This window comes from Lutjanus erythropterus, chromosome 20 (genome assembly GCF_056507025.1).
Source record: "Lutjanus erythropterus isolate fLutEry1 chromosome 20, fLutEry1.hap2, whole genome shotgun sequence".
NCBI classification, from domain to species: Eukaryota; Metazoa; Chordata; class Actinopteri; order Lutjaniformes; family Lutjanidae; genus Lutjanus; species Lutjanus erythropterus.
Genome location: NC_139336.1, coordinates 19385315 through 19413006, shown reverse-complemented (window position 1 = coordinate 19413006; position 27692 = coordinate 19385315). Strand labels below are relative to the sequence as shown.

The following is a 27692-nucleotide window of genomic DNA, read 5'->3' as shown; positions in this document are numbered from 1 at the left end:
ACTGCATTAAATCAATTAGGATGTTAAATGTCTGCATAACAAAAAAATATATATATTCACATTTGTATGCAAATAATCAAAAATGTTTTCCATACATTGGCCAGGAGTTTTGCATCATATAGCAGAAGCAGGGGTGCTGCATATGTCACTGAAAACTGGCCAAAACAAAATCCACAACAAAGCAGCAGACAACCAAAACTTCAATTAATAATGATTAAGGAACGTTCCCTCTGAAAAAAAGGAGCATTGTTATGTAAAAAATATACAATATACAACAAAAACTGTAACTGTAACTGGTGATCCTTCCTAGATCTCAGTACACTCAGCAAAAATATAAATGCAACACTTTTGTTTTTGATCCCATTTTTTCGTGAGTTAGACTTCTTCTGTGAAAACAAAAGGTTAATTTCTCTCAAATTTTGTTTAGACGTTTGTTAAAATCCATGTTAATGAGCACTTCTCCTTTGCAGAGATAAACCATCCACCTGACACGTTTGACCTATAGAAATGCTGATTAAACAGCATGAATATTACACAGGTGTGTCTTGGACTTGTCACAATAAAAGTGACTCTAAAATATGCAGTTTTATTTTGAAAAACAAAAAAAAAAACACATGGGCACAAAAAACAGTGGGTATTTAATAGAAAGCTACAGATACCCAGGTGGTCAAAGTCGTGACCTGCCCTACTCTGCTCCTGATTTTCTTACCCTAATCTGTCCTAATCTGCCTCAGATACTCTTACCCTGAAACCAATCATTCCTAATGCCTAATGGTAGGGATGGGAATGGAAATGATTGGTTATCGTAAGAGTAAGAATATCAAGGTGGGCCAGTCAGAGGCAGACGAGGGCATCATCATGGCTTAATAATTTTTTCCACATAAAACCACAAATTTTAGAGTGGCATTTCATTGTGACTAGTCCAACTGCTCACTAACATAGATTTTTAACAAATTTGTGAACAAAATTTGAGAGAAATAAACCTTTTTTTGTTTCATAGAGGAAGTCTCAAATCTTTTACTTTAACCTGTGAAAAATGAGAGCAAAACCAAGAGGGTTGTGTTTATATTTTTGTTGATTCTAAATGTTTTTAGAAGGGTTCCAATGGTTATTTCAGTTCAGCGTGTTTCCATTTTTGTAAATGCCTACAGAGGAATCATCCGCAAAATATACAGTTCATGTTCAAATGGAAATGGGGGGATTCTGATTGGGTGCTCAGCATCAATATTAAATGAGGAACAGCAGGCATATTTGATGGCCATTTAAGATAAAAAAAAATAATAAAACATGAAAAGTCCATAAGATAAACCTGTATCTTAAGTTGTGATTATCATTTATCTTTTCAGGCTTGTAACACAAAGCCTTCTCTACAAATACAGTACATGCACAAACTAAAAAGGCATGTCTCATTCTCATGGATGTCTCAACTGACACACTTCCATTGTCTATAAAAGGTTTGTCACTTTAGCGTCCCGTGGTGTGGCAGCGCCGCGTCTTATCTGTAGACGGGGAGCTGGATGTGGGCTTGCTGCTGGTGTTCCAGTAGCTGAGGCATCCCCATGGCTTCGTACCCACGGCCCAGCATGCGCTCTTTGATGCAGGGAGGGTGGATCTCACTGATGAGGCACTCCAGAGACTGCAGGCTGCTGCTAAGTACTGCAGCGTGGCACAGGCTAGAACTAGACAGCCCACAACAGAGGTTTTGGTCTGTGCTGTAGGCCTGGCTGTGAGGAGGGAGAGGAGGAGGGTGGAGCTGTGGCTGGTGGTGGCGGTTTGGATGGAGATGTGGATGGGAGAGTCCCAGGTCTCGAGGCCTGGCTGCGCATGTACCCGTTGCCAGCACCTGAGAAGTGTAACAGTCACTATTCGGGGTGGCCATGTCCCAGAGAGGAGCGAAGTACTGTCCGACAGAGAAGTCCCCCTGCATGGCGGCACGGCTCAGAGAGGAGCCGCTGACCCGCTCCTGCCCGGCTCCCACGCTGGCAAGATGCGGCCTATATGACAGCTGCGAGGAGCTCCTCAAAGGGAGGCAGGTTTCAGGAGGCTGGCCAGGCTCGGCCGCTCTGTGCCCCTGAGCGCTGTTACTCACACTGTACATCCTCACTGCTCCCTGCTGATACGGCTGCTGCTGCTGCTGCTGCCACACTGTGTACTCTCCTTTCTCCAAGTACCCAGCTTTGGCTATGTCTGCACTCTGTGTAGGTATCACCGCCCCCGTGAACGGCAGACTGCTCTGGGGCGGCACTCCCAGGACGAAGTCTGAGTCTGAATGTGCCACGGCGGCCACGGCCTGCAGAGAGGGGCTGGCTCGAGCCTCTCCCCCCAGCTGCAGGGCCTGGCTGTGGGGGACTCTGCTCATCTGCCTCATCAGGCTTTGAACCTCCGCCAGCTCAGACTGGGGGGCCAGGCTCCGATCTCCGGAGGCCATCCCCGCGCTGGAACAAAGCGTCTCGATGGGAACGTCAGGGGGCTTACATGAGCTTATATGATAGGCCTTGTGCCCGTGTCTGACTGTGTAGCCATTATTCAGAGGATTATTATACGGTGCCACAGAGGTCTGGCTGTTTGTGTGTTTAGTCCTCCTGCCCTCAGAGTTTTTTACCACACCTTTGACCACCACAGAGGCTTTGACGATGGCCAGCAAACCCTGGTAACCTCCTGAGTACGGGTGTGAGTAGGGGCTGTAGCGTTGGCCTGTGGTGTCTAAGCCGTTAACTGTTTTGTTAAGCTGTTTGTGCTGGGGCACCCGGACGTCAGAAGGAAAGATTTTGATGGACAGCGGGCTGTTGGCGGTCTTCTGGGCAAAAGCATCCAACTCTGCGGGAGAAGGGTACCGAGAAATCATGGAGGCTGGCTCGCCTGAGAAGGAAGCAGACAGAAACAGGCGATTAGTCTGGTCAAGCAGGCCAGGCAAACCCTTGAATCGTGTGTTTTCTGTGTTTTGTTTTTTTTTTCCTTTCAATGGCAGACATCAACATGTCGTATAAACTAATTTCAAGGAGGGAAACGCCTCCAGCACTGTTTTATCAGTGCTTAATGAAATTAATTCAGACTTAGTTCAACCCAAAATTAGTTTACCCTGGGAAATCAAAAGACAGCAAGTGGCAACGGCAGAGGAGAGAGGACCTAATTTTACTGAAATGGCTCCAATGAGATTAATTTGATGACATTTAGCAGCTAAACCACAGCAGGAGCAGCCAAGCAGAGGCTGATTGTAGGAACTGCAAAACAACTGAAGTCAAGTGTTTTAGACAGAAAAAAGTAGATTCATTTTTTAAAAATCACAGATCACAGATTAGAACACACCGTAGCATAAATTAATAATTTCAAGATCTCTGATGAATATTTCAGCAATTTTCCTAAATGCCTCAATATTCTTCCAAGCTCATGTAATCTCAGCATGGTGGGTTGGGTTTGAAGAAGTGGTTGGGTTTGGTGGTACCTGCACCTCTATAAGGCTAGACTTAATAGACCAAACAGAATTGTTGAATAAATGCAGGGTTTCCCCCCTGTGACCCCCCACCAGGCCTAAGCATCAGGGACTTTTATTGCTGAGAGACGTATTTATAAGATATTTTTTGTAGTTGTGGCGAAGTCCCTCCCCTTCCAGTGTCCTGCATGGAACTTTACTTTGGAAAAAATATGTACAGTAGTTGATGGCAAGAGACAAACATATATATACATATATATATATATATATATATATATATATATATATATATATATATATATATATATATTATTTCATTTGAATTGTGCCATGAATTACACATATATTTGTCAATTTAAAAAATAATTTTACAAGTCAAGCCAGAAAAGAAATTTGATTTCTTATGATTTCTTACGTTATTTTAGATCTACAGCATTAGATCATTGTAGGTAGCATTGTTGTCATGGCTACCTAAGTGATCTTCGTATTATGGAAAAGTAGATCCCCTCCAGATTTTAACAAATGGGTCAAGTCTACTTTAGAAATTTGACACACGGTTGCTGAGAGTCAACGACGTAGGTGAGAACTTTCAGAGGTCATGGGACTGTTTTATTGCGCATACTGTTGCTATATGTTTATTTTGGTTCTCAGCATGTGTATTTACCATGAGCCTTTGGATATCTTACTTACTGTATGTGTCTATTTAAATAAATCAAATTTTTAATTACTAAAAAACAACATTCCTGCTAACTGATCCATACCTCATTTGGTTGTTTCTAAATAACCTTGTAATCATTCAAGTGTCACCAGTTTCTGCCTGTGTAATTTTGGTCGACTTTATGCTTTTATGAACCTGAATTGATTCTACTGTAAAAGCTTGGAACCTAAACTGTCAAAGAAAAGTTGATGCAGACGGAAAAGAGAGCAATCACCGAGCACCGAGCGCCGCCGATTGAATTGTGTGTGGAGAAAGCTGACGGGACAAACTAAGATTGGATTTAAACACTATTATTCAGGCAATTTCATGGCTGCTTAACTCCTAGCGACAAAAGGAAAGGTGGAAAAGGCGCCCCATTTAAAAACAATAAATCACCTGGTAGAAATTACCGCCACCTTTCAGAGTGACACTTTTATGGAATTCCTGACATAAAAAGAAAAGGCGCTGAAATTAACCCAGATCAGGCTTTAAGTCGGTGGAAATCATAGCAGGCAAAAGAACAAGGCTGTAATCTGCAATAAAAAGGGACGAAAAACAAAAACACAACACTTCATTTCATTTTCAATAACAAAACCAATTCCAGCGATGCAGGGGAGAGCTCACTTGTTGTTCCCATTTGAAATTGATTTGGGAGTTCATTTCATTTCAGGCCTACAGTGAGCCTCCCGACTGTGAAAATGATTCAATCTACAAGATCCATCTCATGAAAGAAATAAATTGGGTGTTTAAAATGGAGGAAAAGAGGTAAGGTGGAGTGTTCAATCCATCCAGCAATCTCCCAGCGGAGCAGAAGGAACAGCACACCATGGTGCCAGGAGCATGAATGAATTCTACAGAGAAATACAACAAAGCAAAACACTGCTTATTATGTATCACAGTGCAGCGCTGCTATAGAAAACCATGACATCTGGGATGTTGGAGAGGTGTTTAAACTGTGTGCAACGTTGAGATGTGAGCTCGCTCCTTTCTGGTTTCCCATAATCCTCCTCACGGAGAAAGAAAGAGGTAACAGGAAAAAACAGCTGCGATAACGATTTCTGGCCTTTGGCTTAAAGCTGAATATTCATGGCCATAAATGATAAGAAGAAGAGCTTCATATCCACCTGGAAGAAGCCAAGATGATGACACATTTAAAAATATAATAAAGACAGATGCTATTTTGCACCCATGGTGAAATAGCCAATGTGGCTACTAACTCCAGGGTGTATAAATCCTTGCATGGCAGCAACAAGGACACAGGTTTCACAGGTATCTGGGGAGCAAATAGGCACGCTGGCTATTTAATGGCAGAGACAGACTAATCAAGTAGTTTGTGACCTAAACATACCCACACTGAAGAACAATAACTGAACTGAAGAATAATAAAAAGGCCGACGCTATTTACATATATATATAGACTAACATGGCAGAGCCAAGCACCCAGATGTCCATATCCAACAATGCTATTTACACCCAGGACGGAAATGGCCAACGTGGCTATTTGCAGTCTGATGGCAGAGACACCTAGTTTTGTTGCCTAAACTCAACCAAACTGCAACGAAAAAAACATAAAATAATAATTGGACAAAATCAACAAAAGAGTAAATAAGTAAATAAAAAACCTAAAAATGAAAATTTAAACTGACTTCTAATTTCACACTAGACTCAAATCCTAATTTCTTCTTCTTTTGAATTCTGCTCTTTTGCAGGAGAGACCTTAACCCATTCATCTACCCTAGTGTCTTGTTTACAGGGAATTTGTTGTTATTGATAACAAAATCAAAGTAAACAGGTGTGATTAGCCAAATAGCTGCCGTGTGGCTATTCTCACCCGGGTGCAAATAGACACTCTATATAATGAATCCTCACGTCAGCACTCACCAGCACTGACACCACTGCACAAAACCGGTCTTTTTCCGGCTTTGGAAACGTTGCTCAATTGCCAAAGACAGATCATTTAAACGAATAAGCATTTTAGTCGTTGTTCAGTAAAATGTCAGTGTCAGCCTCTGCATGCTGCGATCGGCTCGCTGTTCCGCAAACACTTCAAACTCTTTGAATGCTAACACGTCTTCACAGGGTGTCTGATATTGTTAGTCCAGAGATTACAGCCCTGTCAGAGCCATGGAGACACAACACAGCTGCACTTCCCACTGTGGCTGCCTTAATGTGGCACTATGGAAACCTCATTAGCAAATAGGCCGTCCCCACGCCGCATTCACATGTTTATCATCTGAGGACCACTACTGGGTGACATATACATTTAAAAAAAAAAAGGGGGGATCATTTTGGCTGATCCTGACAGAACTGGTGGATAATGTGGAGTTAAAAGTGAGATCAGAAACACCATGACCAGCATTAAAACGGCTCTAAATTACAACCAGAGGCAAATGTTTCAATCTCAAGGAATTTAATGCCAATCGGTGCTGTTAAATGGCAGTAAACTGAGCAAAGCACATCATGTTTACTGCATGTGGTAGCAGTAATAAAAAGTAGATCTTCAAGTCATTCTTCACAATATTTGCCTTCCTGCAAAACACACCCAAGTCAAACTGTACATAAAATGTTTGGTTCATTAATTACAATCTGGCACTATGAGAGCTGAAGTTTCCCTATGAAGGTGCCAAGAAGGCAACAGCCCACTATGTAGAGGCTGCATACTAGTGAAAGCAATAATTGACTACGTGCCTAAAGTATTGCTTCTATGGTTCACAACAGGTGACCAAAGAGGTAATTTTCACCCTTCAAAATTGGGACAGTTTTGAATTGGAAAGCTTTTTCCGTGCCATTTTTGCCTCTTTAAACAGCTGGTGCATTTTAAAAATGTGCATCAAACACTTTCAGCTCATTTTGTCCTTCATCCTGAAAACAAGCAAACAAACAAGTAAAAATGTACAAATGAAACCAGCTTTTTCCCTCCTGACCCTCTCACTTATTGTTAGGCTACAATAATTATATTCACTCAACTCTTTGTTTCTTTTAAATCCAAGACATTTGAGTTATGGCACAAAAACGTATGAGCCAGTAAATTAGTAAATATTTTCACCTAGCAGATGAAAATGTCTGAGCTACAAGCTGTATACTTTTAGCTCGATAAGTGGATGATGCATTTAATCAGTCTTCGTTGCCTTTAGGAAATGATATTATTCAAGTTGGTTTGCATTAATGCAAGCTTAATCATTAGAACATAATCAGCATAGAGGCCAGAGGAAATAGTCTGCACACACAAAATAAGCCCCAGGGTCACAAGATAAATCTGACGGGTTGCAAGATGATTAACAAGACAGCAAAGAGAAAGAAGAAACATTTCTGATACACAAACCTATGTCAGTTTCCTATTTTAAGTCTTTTTTTGTGTGTTCTTAAAGGATCAGTGTGTAAGACTTGGGGGATCTGTTAGCAGAGTATGGCTGGGATGAAATACAATAAAAGTATCTTTTCATTAGTATTTCATTCTGTTTTAAAAATGTTTTTGTGTAGTTGTTGTTGTTTTGAGTCTTGCAGCCACTGTAGGTTCTCCATAACTCCTTTCCACTAACATGTGCAGGTTTGGCTTGATTCGGTTTCACTCGGCCGAGGATTTGCATCTCCATCACAACAGGGCTGCCTGCTTGATGGTGTGTCTATTAACTGAAGGCGAGCTTAGCTCAAGTCAGGCGGTTTTAAAATGGTGGAAAACACTTTTTTCCTATAAATATTTTCCTTTAATATGTGCCATTTACTCTTCAGGATTATTGAAGTAAAATGATGTAGGGCTGGGTGATATAGCTGAAAAAAGTATCAGCATATAATGTCTCATTTCAGTGGATATAGATAATTATTTATCATTTTAATGTCCCATTTTAATAAAACCAGGAGAAAACAACTTTACTTTGAATTTACTTGTAGCACACTCCATTGTCAAACAATATAATAGGCCATTCATGAGCCAAGCAGTATTTGATATATGTTTCCATGACAGTTTGCATTTAATACAAACCACCATAGAAGTGAAACTATTGAACATTTCAATGAACAGTTTTCTTATTGCTTATGATGAAGTATCAATACATAACTATTATTTTATTGCCTTGACCTACTGACAAGGTAAAAATAGAATGACTGACCTGCTCACAGCTCAGACAATAAGGTATTTAATTTTATTACAAATAAATAAGAGACATAAACAAGACGCCTTTTTTTTAATTAACAGTAACAACAGTTTCTCCTTTAGATTGTCAGCCAAACAATTCTTATTGTTCTTTCTTTATTGAGAGGCTCTGCAGTCAGTCACGTAACAAAAATTCAGCGGTGTAAAATAAAGATGAGAAATGAAAACAAATATGAGGCTGTTCACATGACAACGGGGAAATGGCAGCTGTGTGTTGTCAGGTAAGGAATGGCAGAGAGATAATTAGCAGTCTGACCTTAAGCACTTAATCACCCTGAACCTGCAGACTGCACGCTGTTTCACTCTGCAGCCCTGACAGAGAGCACAGGCGAGCGCAGAGGCAGCAGACGAAAAACAGCACAGAAAATAACATCAGCCAGTTCTTGCAAAAAGCAACCTTGAGGCTGAGGGCATCACGCAGTGCTTACAAATTTTAATTCTTTGACCCCTGACATTTTTTTTTTCTCCTCACTTGCTTTTAGACAGGCATGATTGAAGTAGCTTATGTGGGATTGAAAAGCTTGTTTGTGTTTTTCCTCAAAAATGAGCATAATGACAGTGATGTGAGATGCATCTGCAACACTAGATTGATAGATTTAATGTTCCCACTAGTCAGGCTTGAATGTTCTCTCGGTTGGAAGGGGCTCCGAACATTAAACATGCTGCTCGACTGTTGTGGCACCATGCTGAGTGAAACTGGCACACTTTCACAGGAAACACCTAATCCTGATTTCCTCTTTCCATGCAGGGGACATGCATGGAAAGAAACAGCTGGGGGTGGGGGGCCAATTATAAACTCTCAATCACCACTAGGCCTAATTTACTATGTGTGCGCACGTGCGTTTGTGACTTAAAGAAAGGTTTTATAAGCATGAGAATATTCTGGAGGGATAAAACACTGGGTATTTATCATACTGTGGTATATATATGGTCTTTCATAACCCTGATTACACCCCCATACAATCCCACTCAATGCTTTCTGCCACTTTAAACTGGCTAATCTTTTTCCCGTGGTCACACTTGAAGCCATTTCCCCCCAGATTAGAGCAGAGACCTCATTGTTTTGGAGCAGTTTGAGTTAATCACTAATTTATGGGCAAAACAAGCCCCCGGGGCAGGGCTGAAAGCGGCAGTTGGAAAAGCTCATTGCGTTTCCAAAACCACGGCTTCCAACCATCGCTTACCCAGAGGGCCAACATAAGGAAATTATTAGAATGACCACTACGTATAATTCCCACAAGATGAAACTAAAAATTCATAAATTATTCTCTGTTAATATCCATACATGTTGGCAGAAGAACTGCCAGGCAAAAAAAAAAAAATCCCACAGCAGGCCTTTGATGTTCTGCTGAAGACTCGCGGTGAACACGTTTGTGAGATAACATGTTTACGAGCGTCAAATCCTCAGCAGGAACATGGCACCAAGAACTGGCAGTTAATAACAGAACAGTGCTTCTCAGCAGGCGTAAACACTTGTTTACCACACCAATAATCCTCATATTTAAAATACTCTGCCCTACCTTAATAACCAGCCACTGAGCTCAGCACATTCACAATGCATTTAAAACCTATGTCTCTGTTACCATGACAACCTCCTCTATGCTTCCAGTCGGCCCAATAAGCCCAGTCATTAGAACCATGTAATTAATTGGCCCTGACTTTATTCATCTCTTTGAGACGAGCCCCAGCAATTGACTATCTGCTGGAGGAGCAGAACCAGGCTGCGAGGTTCTGCCTCTGAATCCAGGCCACATGTCGAAAATAAAATTATGCTGTTCGTTTGTCTGCCGTCATTTACATCATTATACGCAAAGTATTCAACAGTGATGGATTATTTCAGTCAATTTCCAAATTTCAATCACATTTTAAACATTTAGTCGGTACAGTTTAAGCTAAAATTAATCACTTTGGCCACTTGAGGGGGGCAAAAAAAAGCAAAATAAAAACGCATGGGCAGAAGTGAAATAAAGACAGGTAGCATTAGTGGTTTATTGGGGTTGTTCTGATGAAAAATGCCTGCTGCTGAAACAAGAGCTGATGTGACTGATTACAAGAGCCATATCTTAGATGTGTCATAAAACCAAAACAATGCACTGAAAGAAGCTAAAAATGTCAGAGTTGAATAATAATTCAGCTGGTTTGTCAGTGAATGACGCCTGTCACATCAGAGTCACTTGACTCAGGTTGACAGGGTTGGTACAGCTTTGTGAGAGTAAAATTCAAGCACTTTTTACACATTTTCAAGGCACCCACACCAAAAGTTTTCAGACTTTCAAAGTTTTGAACCATCACATCTAAACTGCTACTATAATAAATATAATTAAGAGGCAAGTTCCATTATACTCACAGCAATCACTTTACTTTACCAGCTGTTCATATTAAATTTGTTTGTGTGTTTTGGTAATGATTATTTAATGCTTGCTAACCAACAGAGGACTTATTTAGCTGTGATTGACAAATATGATGACGGAATTGTTTCATTTAAAATATTAAAAGATTTTTGGTTTTAAAACCAAGCATCTTTCAACATGTAGCCTTTATTCAAATTCAAGCATAGTCCTAAACTTGAAAACATGATGGTAAAATTTATGATTTTGCAAACTTTTAAGACTTTGTACAATCCCTGGGTTCAATGAGTTTCACTACTAAGATGCCGTATTAGCTTATAGGACATATAGAAAGAGGTATTAATATTTATCTCCCACGGGGTTAAAAGAAGGTTGCCAGTTAATGCCTCCATGTGGTTTATTCAACCTAGCAACCCAGAGGGCCATTAGATAGAGATGGGTAAAGTGGAAAAAGTAGGCACAGGACATGCTGACACCAGAACATATGCTCTTAAGTCTCACTCACACTAACCACTTTGTCCACGACCTTCGTCCGCAAAAAAACACACAAAAATAAAAATACAGACACTGATTCACTCCATTTTCACAGGCCTCCCTCTTTCCATGTCAGTAATCTCTACATGAAGGGTGCTCACAGAACACAGTAACCTCAGGGTTGAACACTTAGTTATGTGTGCTTGAAGAGGCTCCGGCGAACACTCCTTTGCACCAGTGTCACTCCTCATTTGTTTCTGTGCCGCTTGGCCCAGCTTGGGCAAAGTTTCCCCTCTCAAAGCCGACCCGAGCGCAGGCCGGCAGCGTGGGAAAAAGCTCTTCCAGCCCCTGCTTTCAAGCGGAGATAGCCGAGAAGAGAGCAGCTCTCATTCACTCTCATCACATAATTCCCAACACTTTCACATGGGTTTGCGTGGCTGAGAGCTTTCATGTCCTGTGCCTTCCATTTATTGATAGCTAAAAATGGAAATGGCTTTCAAAAGCGCAGCAGCGACTAAAGGCGGCCCCTATTTAACTCAATCCAACAACGACTCATTTAATGAAGAAGCCCGGGCCACACAGACAGAGCTCCCATCAGCAGTCTACTCCCTGTGGTTGTGCTTGAAATGTCAGGCTGGAGCTGGAGGGTGCTGCACTACACACAGTCGCAGTACATAAAACTCAAGAGGGGGGAGGAAAAGGCCCTGCAGGTAAACAGGATGAGAAATGCACCCCCGGTTCTGCCCGAGGCAAACGAGGCCCTTCTGTTCCAGCGTTTAGCAGACAAGTGCACCATTGATTCCCAATTAATATTTAATAGCAAAAAAGACAAAGAGGGAGAAAGATGGGAGATGAGGAGATGGGGAGCTTAAGGGATAGTTGGATTTTTTTGAAGCGGGGGTGTTTGAGGTACTTGAATATAGTCAGTGTATTACCCAGAAGTAATGGCGGTCTGCACGCCCCCAGTTTTGAGAAGCAGAAGGAAGTACCAGCACAGAAGCTGAGCAATGTACAGATGTGGACAGGGTCGGCAACAAAAGGTATTTTAGCCACTTAAAAAAAATGTTAAAATCGAAAAAAATCAATATCAGCTTTGTTGTAAGCTACATTTAGAATATTTTCACTGATTTATCTTGCCATCAGACAGTCTGGCAGAACATGGGAATTTCTGGTCCACTGCTGCCTCAATCTGTTAGTTAAACCCCTTTTACACTAGATTTAAAAAAAAATCTGCTAACATCTTTTTTCCTCAGTGGGAAAGGGTACAATCCGCTTCACTCCCAGAACAGATCTGCAGGAATGTAAACAGCAATGTAAACATGATTTTCACCCCTTTTCAGCACAGGAAATTAATGCTTGTCATCTCTGATGGTAACTTCTGTGACCAATTTGGTCCTTTTTCATACACACGTGCAGCTTAGCTTGACTTAGTTTGATTCAGTGCTGCAGGCCAGCACAGTGGAGTTTGCACCTGCTAGAAGGTGTGTATTTACTGATGAAGCCCTCGTCTTTAGTTGAACATCTGTAAAACGAAGGATAAACCTTTTATTTCCTATATATTCTTCAAAATAAAAGTCCCTTTATTTTCTTATCTAAAAGCTTTTATTATGAAGCAGAAAAATCTGGATTTTCTTTAGTGGTAACTCAGCATCCATGAGACATGAAACAGTAAAATAAAGCAGATAGTTCAAAGAATAAACAGCAACACGGGAGAGAAACTAAACTTCAAACCACAGAGATTCAGTTAGAAGTTACAAAAGTACTGAGAGCCGAACACAGACACTTTTAAAAACCTCTTTTTCTCTGCTTTCCAATGCACATCAGAAAAGATGAGCCAGAGAGAGCAATATTTGGCTTATATATCTTGTCAGATAAAGTAGGTAAAGTAGTGAAAATATATTAAATATAGTGTACACTTTTACTGTTTGTTAGATGGGCCTAAAATATAAATTATCTAAAAGATGTCTGTCTAAATATATTTGCTGCTGACCCTGTCCACAGTAGTACATTGTTTAGCTGCCATGATGGTGCTCCTCTCTCTACATAAAGGGAAAAATGATAACGCAAACACTGTCCAGCTTTTTATGAATTCATCACACAGTCAGTCCACATACCACCAGCACACAGGTGTTCTCACTTATTCTGGCTGATTGGACAGCGTCTCAGGATTATATGGGTATTTATGGACTGCACCTGACTGACATCTTCCTTTTAGTGTTGTTGCACCTGTTAGATCAAGAAGACATTTATGGTTCTTTTAAGTATGTTGAGTTTAGTAACCTCAGGAAATTCCAACTTCAGCCTGAGAAGAGGTCTAATTATCCAGAATGAGTGGAAACACCTGTGGGTGTGTGTGTGGAGGTGTTAAATTAACCTGTTTCACTGCAGGGTCATTAAATCTGCTACTAATGTTGTGCTTTCTCTGTTTTTATATCTGTATTTACCATGTAATACATACTTAATGGAAAAGACTTTGTATAGTTGTACATTTCATAGTGAATGAACAAAGGTATCCTTTATGAGAGTGCACAGGCTCATACAAATGAACCAGTCAGATAAGATAATCCTGACCACTGCCCTGCTCTGCAGACAAAGGTGCATATATGTCATAAAAGCTAAGCTAACATTGATAGTCAAATTGTGGTGATTGTGTCCCTGAAAAATCTGAATGTACAAAATGTTACTGCTCAATATCTTGCTTTCTGTGAGACCACAGTCTGAGCTGTGCCGTTTTATTTCATTTACAACGATCCCTGTTAGCTTGTGCAGTGCGGTAGGTGTCCTTCCATAGGTCCACATAAAACACATTAAATATATGACAGCACAGGCTCCAAGCAACACAACACACTGCAATACCTATACCAAAAAGAGAACTAAAACATCTTCAAAGGACCAAATAATATAAGATATTTTATGGTCTTATGGCTCAGTACGTTCATAAGACTGCAACACACATCCAGCTGAACCATTAAACTGTAAGTAGTTATAGATCTTCAATATAGCTTCAAACCAGACTGAGCAAAGAAATATAAAACATCAGCAATTTTTTTTTCAAAGTAATCGTGAAAAGGAAACCACAGCAGAATAACTTCATTTGTGCTACTATGATCTCATTATGTGAATCTAGACTGTCCAGGAAGAAAAAGATCACTGCACAAATAGTATGGATACAGAGTAACCTACATAACAGAAAGCAGCAGCATCAGACCATGAGCTAAATCTGCAAACATGTTGCATTCAATCAATTAATTGAAAGAAATCTAATTAAGAATGTCAGTCCAGGTTAGACCCAGTCGGACCCATTCAACCTTTCAGTGAAAGCAGCATAATCAGTCAAGATGAAGGTCAAACAACGCCGACATGGAGCACTTTCTGCACAAAATGTGAACATCATTAGTAATCCTGTATAAGAGAGTTGATTAACTTTGTAATGCCAGAGTCCACTTTGACCTGCACGCATTTGCACTGCAGGAGCACGCTGATTAGTAGCCCAATTAACAGACATCATCATCATCAGGAGGCCCGTTATTTTAATTCAGCTAAAATCTCAGCACACCGCTAAAAGCATGCATGAGCTTTATGTGCACTTCGGTTAAACTGAACATGATTGATTAAAGGGATAGATCAGATTATTTGAGGGGGAGTTGTATGAGGTACTTATCGATAGTCAGTGGATTACCTATAGTAGATGGTGGTCGATATGCCCCCAGTTTGGAGATGCAGCAGGTACTGTTGTGTAGGAAACCAAACAATGTATTGCTGTGGGCAGGATCAGCAGCAAAATATAGACAAAAAAAACCACTCAGTTTAAGTGTACGCTATATTCAAAATATTTTCACTGCTTTAGCTTGCCATCAGACAGCCTTTTCTAACGTGAAACTGCTGTTGTATAAGCCATGTATCACTCTCTCCAAACCAACCAGACTCCATTGGCAAAAATCTTGCAGTACATGGGAGTTGCTGGTCTACCGCTCTTTTAGTTGTTTGTGTTATTGTGTGACTTTGGAGTTTTAAAAAGAGATCTACAACTCCTGTGTTCTGCAAGGTAAAATTACTGTTTTTACCAATGGAGTTTGATTGGTATGGAGAGAACAATATTTGGCTCATATAACGGTGGTTTTCTGTCAGAAAAGGCTTTCTGATGCAAAGGTAAAATGGTGAAAATCATCTAAATATAATGTACCTCTAAACTGATATGAACTATTTTCAAATAATTTGAACTATCCCTTTAAAAAGTAACTCAGAAAATAGGATCTTTGTCATATTTCTATGTCAAACCATCTGTATAGTACCCGTTGTCTGTCTCTCTGGCAAAATGGCTTCATCTACGTGACATAAACTCACCTTTGCGTGTGCACGGCTGCAGTGGTGGTACTGACAGCAGTAATGGCGGTGGTGGAACATCGAGGCTTTTGGGTGTGCAGGCCAGACGCTGCGACGAGAGATTCTGCCGTCTCTGGATACAGGCCAGCATGATAGTTCACTAGGGCTGCACACAGCCTGGGTAAACCTGCTGGAATAAAGAAAAAAACAGATTTTCACTCTTCAGCCAACTGTTAACACCAAATAAAAAGGAATAAACATGACTAAGAATCTACAGCAATGCTGGCTGCTCTGTGAGGCCGTACTTGAGCGGTGCTTTGAGCTAAAGGCTAATTTTAGCATGCTAAAATGCTAAAAATGGCAATGCTTACATTCTGTCATTTATCAGGTATATGTTAAATGCACGATATGTGAATTCTGTTGCTAGGGGTCTCTCTTACATTAAAACACAGAAGACATGGTTTGATGATGTTGTGAAGTGGTATGATGATGAAAGTTACTGTCTTCACTGTTAAACAACCACTATAAAATCTATCTGACATGACTTAGAGATGACAGAAATCATGTTCATGGACAGATAATATTAAAGTTTTATCCACGTTACATTTAGTAACATTTGCAGACTTCCTTCCTCACTCTGATGAACACCATGTTTTCCTGGAGGTTACAGCAACTAGCAACTAGCTAGTGACAGCTAAAAGCAAACCCATTGTTGCCTTGAATAAATGATACATTTCTCTGTTTTTGGAAACATTGTTGGAAACATTTGGGATAATGTAACTGAAAAAAAAAATACAGTATAACGTGTAGCATTTTAATGCAGAATTGTTGCATATAATACCTTTAAACATGTTCAGTATTAGCTAACTTGCACATTATACATCTAGGGCTGATAGGAATATTATTTGTTTTGTAGGCACTGGGTCATGAATAATAATAAAAAATTTGATATTTCATGGTTTTCATAGCTGTCAAAGAAATTTCACAAAAAAGCCCAGAAAAATGTTTATGACGGATTTCATTGTATACAGTATTACACAATTAATATTATTGGTCACACTGACCCTAAATGAATGAAAACAGATGGGAGTTTTTAATTGAACAAATGTTTTATTATAATTTCACAAAAAATTATTTCTTGACAGACACAAAACTTGAAATAGATTTAAGCAAATGTACATAGGAGCAACCAAGTCAGCAGGTTACATCCTCTGGAGATTATGAATGTCGGGACCAAATTTCATGGAAATCACTCAAAAAGTTGTTTCTGGACCAAAAGACAGACCGAGATCAGCATCCACTGAGCGGCAGAGCTACTGTGGCTCAAAAACCTTCCATTAGTTCTGTTTGCATGTGTTTTAATTTTTTTAAATTTTTGTGTTTGCATAGTTAGGCCACACATTTCCGACTGGATCACTGTAAAGAAAGTAGATGCCAATGTTAAGTTTTGAAAAGCCTAAAATTATATATAATACATTCAAACTCTTGCATCAAACATTGGTTTGATGTTGGGAGAAAAGTGCAAGCTTGCTGGTAGAGAACACTGAAACCCCATAGGAGGCTCTCCTCTTCCAAAAATGTATTTTCTAACGTTACCTCAGTAAAACTCTGCAACCACTTGGGTCCTTTTACCATATTAAAATTCAGGAGCCCCTCTTTGAACTGAAAAAGTAATATCACTTAATGACGACTCCATCTCCTCCTTCTGCCTAGTTGTTATGATGGCTCTTTCCTGTTATCAACCTTGTTCTGTCGGTTGCGATCGCACAGATCATTTACAAGGCCTCCTGTAGCCTCGGGCTGTGTGTTTCAATTTGTAACTTTCCCTGAGACCTGCGTTTATTCTTCTTTAAATTTATGGCTGTATTGATATGCAGAGAAAGCCAAAAGCAACTCACTCCCCAAAATAGGCTGTGCTGTTTGCAGAGTTAAGTATTGTCAGAGGAAATGAGAGGCTGTGTCTGAAAAAGACGGCGCCTCTCCACAGCTGTGCTGATTGAAGCAATCATTGTGAAGATAAAGCCAGGCACTGAGGGCATATTTCAGTCATAATCGCATTTGACATTCTCTTTGATTATCAGAGAGTCACCAAATCTGAATGCTAGCACTGCAAAACTAAAAAAACCCTGCGGCTACAGTGAAATACTTCTTCCTCTATGTAAGTCAGGTAGCTTGTAGATAGACAACTGCAAACTATGCAAAAAAAAAAAGAAAAGAAAATCACAGACTTATAGGTTATTAATAGTTAATCAATCCAGTGACTACAAACAGAGAAAAACACAGTGTTTTCATTACAATGCAGTAGTTTCCAACGAGGCGAATATAAGCCTGCAGCATACAGCTGTCAGATTGCCTCTTTTTCTTTTGCAGGTTTTAAGGTTCTTTTGGATTTTTGCTTTCATTTCTCCCTCAGGGTCCAGAGGGCAGCTAAAGCGAGTCAACCACAGAACAGAGTGTTCAGTGACGAGCTGCAGAAACAAGATTACCTTCGCCTCAAGAAGAAGAAGAAGAAGAAGAAGAAGAAGAAGAAGAAGAAGAAGAAGAGACAGAGTGGCTTTCATTTTACTCAGGTGCCAACAAAAAAAAAAAAGCCCTCACTCTTCCCTTTCTTGTGTACCCGCTCCCCTCCTCCGCTCAACATCTGTCCCTCGGTGACAAGCCCACTTCAAACCGCTCAGTGCAACCTGTCTCATCTGAGCACACATATGAAGAGCTAAAAGCCTCAGTATGGTCAGATTCCATTTGGAAAATAATGGCAATTTCACAACAACCCTTCCCATTACCACACATTTTGTCAAGAGGGAGGTGCTGAAACGCAGACAGAACACAAGGGAGAAAAAGGTATCTCCAGGGAAATCCCATCACTGGCAGAAAATGAGACATGAATTGGAATACCTTCCATTACTCCCATAATTTGCAACTGGAATAAAATACATCAAGGAAGGCATTATAATTCAAAGAGAGGCCAGCAGTGGCTTAAAGAAAAAAAGTTTTGCTGAAAGCAGGAAAGGCAGCAAGAAATGATGCATAAAGTGCAAGTAATGATGGTTTCTTTCATCCTGCTATCTAAATTTTAAATTTAAAGAGATTTTATGAAAACTTAAGCTTAAAATTGCCTCCTCGCTCATAAGTGGAATTACCCGGAAAAAAAGGGGAAGAGAGATATGAGATCAAAGGGATCCCAGAATGCAAGATATTATCTGGGCTAAGTTCTCAAGCAATATCATTCTCCAGCCCTCAATATCATGTTTTGCTCGACAAGAAAGTTTTATGTCTTGCACTTTCTTACAATGTCATAAATCCCTCTCTAATAGCCAGTGGCTTAAAGATAGAGTTGGTAATCTATTTCAGAAAAATTTCTTTTCTTATATTTGTAGAAAATCTCTTTACTTCCCATTAGCAATCAATAAATCAAACACTCTGAATAAAGAATAAAACAATGGTATCTGTGCCTCACACAGGCCAGTGATAGTCCTGTACCCATGTAGTGTTACAGTAATAGGAAAACTTTCAACTGGGAACACAACTTGGTACACAACTTGCTTAGTTGTTGTTATAAAGCTTCAATCTATTTTGATAGCATCATGAATCTTTACAGGGACGCTAGTCTCAGCCAACCCATCACACAGATGATTCACAGCAACAACCCTATCCTATCCTTAATGGCTTCAAATCTCATGAACACACCAAGGTTGGAAGAACAACTTAACAACATTTAATTCAGCATGAACCACATGACTGGGTGGCCTACCTGTCCTACCTAAACATTTGCCTGCTGGCTGGAGTCTTCAACAAGGCTAGGCAGATGTTTTGCTAAAGCTATAATAAGCTGGGGGCACAAGAATTGCAGAGAAGGTGCGTTCAACATAAACATGGTAGATGTTTGTGGTTTGTGTTCATTATGATAATATTAGGTATTTTCTTTCATGTGAATGAGACATGAAGTAGAAACAGCCGTAGTCAGGCAGTGTGTGTTCATGTGTTTTTGGGTATAGACTGTGTATTAAATAGTGGACTGCCTCCCAAAACTCAGATCAAACTAGATGGCGCTGGACGAGCCAAAACCAAGCACCGCCCAAGTCAAAGATTGTCATCCACTAGCTTCACACTGCTATCAATACTGCACATTATGTGGTTGCAAAAAAAAACCAAGATGGTGACCCCCATGATGCCCAAAGCTTCAAAAGGTAGACCACAAACCAGTGTTTGACGTGATGGTTGGTTCACACTTGGTTTTGGGAGAGAGGCTGATGTCTGTCTGTTGGAACGATACTAGCGTTACCAACCCTAGCTTTAAATAATGCAGAAATTAGGTAAATGACTACTGCAATATAATTTCAGCAGTCTTAAAATGGCAGAGTGCATCACAAAATTCACAAAGAAAGTCAAAGAAATCTTTAATATAACAGTCAGTGTTGCTCCCTTACAACATTATGATGGTGGTTATAAACCAAACGCCTCGCTTCTCACATGTCCTCCACAGCCTATACTCTGGCACTAGTTCCCATGTCTTACAAGTTCATGTATTCAAGGACTTTTCTAACATGCATAATGAGAAAAAGAGCACAAAGTTTAAGCTGCAAGGGCGTCTAATCCTCGCCACTCTCAGGCGACATCCATGCAGCTGATAAGCAGCATGATGTGGGCCACTGAGGGGCTGCTGGGGAGATAAAGACCTTGTGCTTTGCAGTCCATCAAACTGCCCCCCCGTGGTTTTCCGATAAGGATGTCTTGGCAAATAAATCTAGTTTTCAAGCTTTCCCCTCATCATTGACAGGGTGCACAATGCTTCATGTTCTGTAGTGTCATTTGTCCTGGGATCAGGACGAGGAACCTTCTGAGAAGATAAGGTCAACAGAAGAGCCACGAGGACAGTGATAGAAAAAGGCAGATAGGAAAATTTTACATACTGTGCCTTAACTAATGTTAATTAAAGTACCCTTATTGTAAAGTGTTACCGAAACAGGTAAATTTGTCATGCTTTGCTTTTTACCTGTTTGGCTGTAAAACAAAGCGGCAACACAAGAATTATCCATCAAAGCAGGAAAAAGCTTTAAATTATACAGGGACTCAGACGAGAGCATCTGTCTGACCTTCTGGAGTCTTTTATGACTTCGTGCAGCATCAAGGGTCAGAGCGAAGATAGAAGCAAATTGCAAAGAGAGCCTCCCTCTCGACAAACATGAAACGCACAGACAAAAAAAAAAAAGACACACACCAGCTCCACACACACACATACATACACACACACCCCTCCCAACCTGAGCCATCTTAGCTCCTGTTAGCAGTTCTCAGAATCCTCAGTTAATAATTAGATGATAATGAAAAAGGTTTAAGACGAGCACCCTTTTCACTCTCTGGGTGGATTAGCATGTGAGTGCTATGCTAATGTTTTTCCTTCCTTCTACTCAGAAAAACTGCAGATGAGCAAAAGGGAAAGAGCACAAAAGCAAAAAAAAAAAAAGAAGAAGAAGGTTAATTTAGGATGAAATAAATGATTAACAGAGAGCAATTGGTCATTACTGAAAAGAAAAAGCAGTGTCTCTTTGAATGAGCCCGACATGGACCATGAATAACAACCCACTTACTGTGTAATTAATTGTATATTACGTATGGCTTTTATACCGTCTCCAAGGTAGGCACTGCAGGAACCTGTCTAAGTAATGGAGACCAGACAAGTAGTCTGACATACAGACAGAATTAGACAGCAGTGCTGCTGCAGCTGCTGGATTCATCTCTATACACCCCTCCACACACACACACACACACACACACACACACACACACACACACACACACACACACACACACACACACACACACACACACACACACACACACACTGATCCCCCCAACCCCCTCATACATTTTTAATAGAATCTATTACTTCTGGATTAGCCGATAAGAGCTGGCCTGGTTAAATTCTATAATAGTTTGCATAATTGGTATCAGAGCAGCATATAAGAGAGACCCAGATTTCTCTCTTCTTCTCTCTCTGTAGAGAAAGAAAAAGAGGACACAAAGGTTCACATACAGGATAACCAAACAACCCGGAGCCACTCTGCTCTACGCTGCAAGAACACTCGAGGCCCGCGGCTGATAACAATGAGCCTCATTTCCATTGAGATTAACTCCTGTAAAAGGTATTACAACAGTGTTAAAAAGCGTTTCCTATACAATTCATGCGCAAGCACAAATTTTATGTAAATAAGATCGCCGGGCAATATTCAGACAGATGTCCTGTGCATTCAGCGGGGCGTAAATCAAACGGCATTAATGGCTGGCTGTCTGGGATGTCATTTCACTTTCTTCCGTGCAAAATTTCATGCAGTCATCATAAGACAATGTGTTACAACAAAGCTGAAAGGTTTAAAGTCACATGTCCACAAATGTAAACAGACAACATCCATTGGCAATCTTTAACTGACTCAGCTATCTCAAATATCTTCTCATCACTGCAGAGACAGAAAATGCAGACAGAAAATGCATTTGTATGCATTGTCCAATATCCTCCATCACAGTTAACTTTTATGGCATTGTTGAAATATTTCAATGTATTTAAATTGCATTTCGTCCCATCACATTCAAACACCTCCCTATGAGGCTTTTCCATTGTTGGAAAACAATGGTCAAAAGCAGTGTATAAGGTGTTATAATTTGACTTAAGCAATTAAACTGATTGTTGGCGCCTTTTCTAAATAGTTGTTGTTGGGCAGAAACCTTGCATGTTCAAAACCGTCCAATACCCAGTGTTTTTAACATAATTTAACACTGCATCATCAAAGTTGGTGGCTCTATTTAATACCTTTCATTGGTTAAATATCTGTGAAACCAAAATCAGACATAAAGAGTGACCAATAGCATTGATTTATGAAAAAGAAATACCTAAACATGGAGATTTCCTCCCAACAGTGATGACATATGACATCTACTTTCAAGCAATATTTAGTTATCACTACCTACTTTAGAATAAACTACAACTAAACTATGAAAAAGCTTTCAGAGCAACTTCATATGCATATTTTTCTGTATTTTTCAAATGGAAATGCTCACTCAGCAATTAGCAAAAAGCAGTGAGGAGGTAAGAGTGCTGATGCCCTTCTGGGTCCATTAGCGTCCAAACACGTTTTAGCTATGCATGTGAAGAGAAACTCTACAGTCACACCTAAAGCTTGTGACCACATTTCGATCAAATTGTGAAAAATTGATTCATTAATACATTCTCACAACAGTATTTGCAGTGGAATTTAACATCATAACACAGCAGCAACAAATGGTTTGAAATGTTTGAAAACAGTCCAGCTCCTTGGGAATCAGAGCTCGCACCATTAATTTCAGCAGCAGCAGCCAGCATGAAGTGTTTGTCTATGAGGTTTAAACTTATAACAAGCAATTAATCATTTACTTTGAAGGTAATAAATGCCCTTTCTGCTGGTTGGTCTTTCAAAACAGTATTGGTATGACAATTATCCGTTATCCTACCTACTATTTAATATAATATACAGTATAATTGAGTTTTTAATGTGCTGAATAACATTTTTTTGGTTTGTACTCATTTTTCTCTCCCCAGCTTTCACTTGTGCAGAAGAGAAAATGGCTGGAGAGGATGCACATTATCTGGTTCAACTACACAATATCTGGACCAAAAAACAAATCAGTTATTTAAGAAAATGATTGACTGATTAACTGACAGTGAAAAATAGTATTTCTAACTTTATAACCATACAGATGCTGAGATCAAATTTAGCCACTGATCCAAACCTGCACAATTAAGTCTCATCTTGGAGAGCAGCCTTGGTGGGGAGTAGAAAGCCTTGGACTGACCCAAATCTGCCCTTGCCCACAGATGGTGCCAAGGTAAAAGAAAATGCGCTGCATGGGGTAAAGTCTGGCCAATGCCAAGGTAGCATTAGAGGGTAAACACAGCCTTATCTTATCCTTATCCCAGTATGCACACCGAGACGCGCTGTCAAAGACCTATGGGTATGCTGTCCAGCCTTTACAAAACCCTGACTTCAAAGATAACAGATGGTGAAAGAGTGAGCTGAAGGTTTTGTGTGGAAAGATAAGTTCTTTTTCAAAAGAATCAAACTAGGATTTAGATTTAATGTTGACATCTGTCTGTCAGCCATCTCCCATCCACATCGACTGTTTTTAAAACCACAGAAGGAGAGCAAAATTACAGAAAAAAAAAGCATTCCTCCCAACCCCCATTCTCCCCCAAGCCCTGTCCTCTGGATGTTTACTTTACTGTTACACTGTTAAGGGTCACTGATTCCTTCATGTCATTAAAATCCTCAAGCAAACATAAAACTCATTAGAAACTGTAGAGAAAATGCTACCCGGGCTGTATGGCTCTAATGTGGGAGATAACCTAATGATACACTCTCTACCATCATGCATCACAGAAACATCAAAATGTTCTAGGAGGGGAAAAAAGGCTCTTTGATCTGTGGACCAACTAAAAATGTCATCATCTCACTGCCTTTCTATTTAGGCCAAAATGATGATGCATCAATTGCAATTTGGCGGCCTTAATCATTAATTCGAAGTAATGACTGAAACCCAGCGTGTAGACAAAATAAAGATTACAGGGAGCTCCAAATAACCCCAGCAGTCCTGTCCTGCCCCCCTCTCCATTGACCCCAGAGGCCCAGTCCTTAACCTTCCACCCTTAACCCCCCGTCTCACCACCCCTCCATCCTATTAGAATGAAAAGACCAATTAGACAGATTTCAAAAGATAGCAGGCTGCCTGTAATTACACATGACATCTCTTAGCAGATAAAAAGGTGATTACAAAGGGTGCACGAGAGAAATTGCTAAGCAACCAAGCCACTGACATTATTCTTAGAAGACGGTTGGGTGCATATTTTGCATCATCTTATCAGTCGGTCTCCCAGCCATAAAATCCACCATACACATAACTAGCCCTTCAATATGAAGCTATGGATGACATGGCAGAAAAAGACATGACCTTAATCAGTCCTTGCACTGGCCGGGGTAATAGCCGTCCAAGAAAAGGTCATTCTCGTGGTGAGCCGTTTCCTCCATTCAGTAATTTGGTAGGCATGGAGATTGAGCGAGCCTGGGGAAACTTCACAATAAATCAGAGCTCAGCTTCGCTTCTGAAAAAGCAAAGGGAAGCAGGCAGCCAAATGACAAATCCCTTCTCCTCACCGAGTTGGAATTACTGCTGGGGTGTGATGTGAGATCAGAGGGAAACCCCATGGGATACCTGCACATTGACTGCTCATAATACGACGCAATTTACGAGGCCCTTGAACAAGTTCAGGCACATTTCAAACAAAAGAAAAAACTAAGTATGGATATGTCATTAAAACTATCTAGTCTCAACAGTCTGAAATTGAAGAATAGAGTATAGTTTATAGATTATATGACATGAGAAACATGCACTAAACATTCACAGGCTAAGCAAAAGTAGGAGACTAGGGGAAATGGTAACACTTTCTCTCATAACTCAGAATACTTGAAATATAGCCATTTTTTGATATAAGAAACATATGTGCAGTAATTAATCATATAACTGATATATTTTCAATTATGAAGACCAGACTGTATTAAATTTAAAGCAAGATAAGTTACACCGAAAAAATTCAATCATATTAACCAACTGAATCTTGACAAAAAGCCCACCTTATAGTCATGGCATTACTGCTGTAGTATAATATTTCTGAAAATATTCATTTTGTATATGGTTCAAATTGTTTCAGATGTCAGACACAATATGCATTTTAAGCCAAAGTCTATCTTTGCAGAAGATTAAGTAACTGGTCTTGAGGGACTATATTTGAATTATTTGAATTGATTTAAAAGTTTTAAATTTAGTGACAGATGTTCATTTTCTAACAGAACAGTATGTCAACACAGACAAACAAGGTGCTTACATTCAGCCATGTGGGTTGGGGGGCAACTGTAACGCAGTGTTACAATTGACCCTCCCTAAGTCTCACCCCTTTTCACTCTGTGATCTAATGGCATTTGAACAAGCAACTTTCTCCTTTCCTATTATTTGTACTTAAGTTATGCACTGTGCCGGGCTTATCTATGTTCAAACCAAATATTGAAGATGGTTAAAAGATGTTGCTGGGGGACATGTAGAAACAAGTGTTTTTTCAAACATTAGCTAGCTACTTAGCTTGCATTTTGCTGACTTTAGCTAACTTAAGATGTGACCATATGTCGCTTTTACAGGAAAAGGATAAAGGTGGCTCAGGTATCAAGTTTGCTCAACTGTTATCGGAGCACAGAGCAAAAAGGTGTGAGACTTAAGAAGGGTCAGTTTCCCCCAGTCATGCAGCTATGATAAAATCTTGTATGCTAGCTAGCAACAGCTACATTAGCATGGGTTGCATAAACTTTATGCAAGTTAAAATACACAGTCATCTACACTTCAGACAGTAGATATGCTGATAATACTCCATTTCTTTACATACACACTACAGACTGTAAAAATTGATGAAAAGGTCATTTTTCTTTATGTTCACTGTGTACATTGTCACGTTGTTATGACATCAGGTGTATTTCTATTGGTGAACTTGATGGTGCCCGAGTTTCCCACTTGGAATTTTGACTTGAACAACTGTTCCATTGCACTTTTCCGTGTTGGAAATCATTTTTTTCCCCAAGTTCTCAGTACAGTGGATCGCAGTATAGGTGCCATCACTCTGGCTTGTTTCTGATCGGAAGAACCGAGTGTTTTACAATTACCCCCTGCCACAATTGACCCTGGTATCCCCTATTCAAACTGCAGATAGATTTTACAGTGAATGAAGTCAGCCAACACACTTTATGATGAAAGGGGCATGAGGCACTAAATTCTTTATTATGACGCTGTGGTAAATCAAAGGCCACGATGCCATGATTTATATTTATAGGAAATCATATGAAAGAAATATAAGCTTTTTCCTGGTAGTCACAGGCCTCAGAGTACAAATAAAGCAATCGGGGTTGACATATTTTCCTCTTTTGGTCAGAATAAAGAAGAGGGGGGACAATAAAACAGCAAATTGCAGGATTTTTTTTCTTCTCAGCCTCTGGTGGGAAGCTGTGACATCCCATCTCTCTGGGTAATAAAGGATCTGGCACAAGCAGGAAAAGCATGCAGGGTAGAATTTCACACCTGGCCAATAATCTATAGGCCCCTCTGCTGCGGCTAACCTTCAACCTCGGCTGCCACCGGTGCAGTGAGGTGCGATGATCCCACCTCCGGCTTCTAGACAATAGAAATGGAAACCTTCAGAGGCAGCTCTGAATGACCGATAATATACTTCAAAGCATTTCCCTTCTATCCACTGAGATGCTGACACATAAAGCGCCTTTCACTGCGCGCAAAGCCATCATTCAGACAAAGATGTCATGGGAGGATGAAAAAGATGAGACTAGAGCAGTTTTGAGAGGAAAAACATTTAGAAACTACAGATGTATGTTGTGCAAATGTTTCCCAGTTTATAAAAAACAAACAAATCCATCTATTTAACTGCTGAGAATAATATGCCATTAACTGAGTTATTTTACATTCTGAATATAAATCACACACCTCCTCGCTGGATTCGGCGCATATAAATACACATTAGCCAATAGCAGGACAGTGATATATAGTAAAGGGCGAGACGCTTCTATCCATTAGTGCGCACTGGACATCTTTCACCACTTTAGCGCTGTCGACCTAAAATCAATGCAGGGATCCTGACATCATACATTTTAACATCTTTACAACCCTAAATATTTCTCCTTTTCTGTCATTGTCATGTAATTAAACAGCTACACCGTTTAAAAAAAAAACAGATAGTACAAATAAACATTTCCTGCACTGAGAAATATCTTCCACGAGCCCTCCAACACATTAGGATGGAAATAAGAAACATAATCAATGTCTTACAGAGTTTGGTCTTATCATAAGGCTTGTTTATCTTTGGTTCTCCACGGCTGATTGGTTGTTCTCCTGCTCGGAAGGCGTATTTCCTCTGCAAAAGCCTTTTCGCCACTGATTTCGCGATGCGCACTGGAAACCTCCGCAGATATATCCATGGATGAGGCTGGCTCCATTAATTGTACTTCCTCCACATATTCAACAGTCGCGTAAAAAGATAATTTCACCGATTGTGCTTTCCGTTCGGCCGCTTGTATCTCATCTCGGTAGCCGACCAAGCAGTGTGTGCCACAGAGTGATGTCGGTATGGAAATGAGTCCCCCTGCACTGTTGAAACCGGCTCTGGGCCAATCAATCACGGCTGTATTTGAATATTCC

The 27692-nt window shown here is 40.1% G+C and overlaps 1 protein-coding gene across 2 annotated transcripts; it reads right to left on the bottom strand.

Moving 5' to 3' along the window:
* Positions 1-867: 867 nt before the first annotated feature.
* LOC146308387 (protein FAM222A-like) lies at positions 868-27612 on the bottom strand. Of its 2 annotated transcripts, none has more exons than XM_084745839.1 (3): positions 27324-27612; positions 15444-15612; positions 868-2859 (listed from the first exon to the last, which is right to left on the bottom strand). In XM_084745839.1, the coding sequence occupies exons 2-3, from the start codon at positions 15571-15573 to the stop codon at positions 1496-1498; spliced, it is 1494 nt and encodes a 497-aa protein (XP_084601965.1). In that variant the 5' UTR covers positions 15574-15612; positions 27324-27612; the 3' UTR covers positions 868-1495. The 2 variants fall into 2 exon arrangements, with proteins under 2 accessions (XP_084601965.1, XP_084601966.1); XM_084745840.1 differs by having other exon boundaries at positions 15444-15609.
* Positions 27613-27692: the final 80 nt, after the last annotated feature.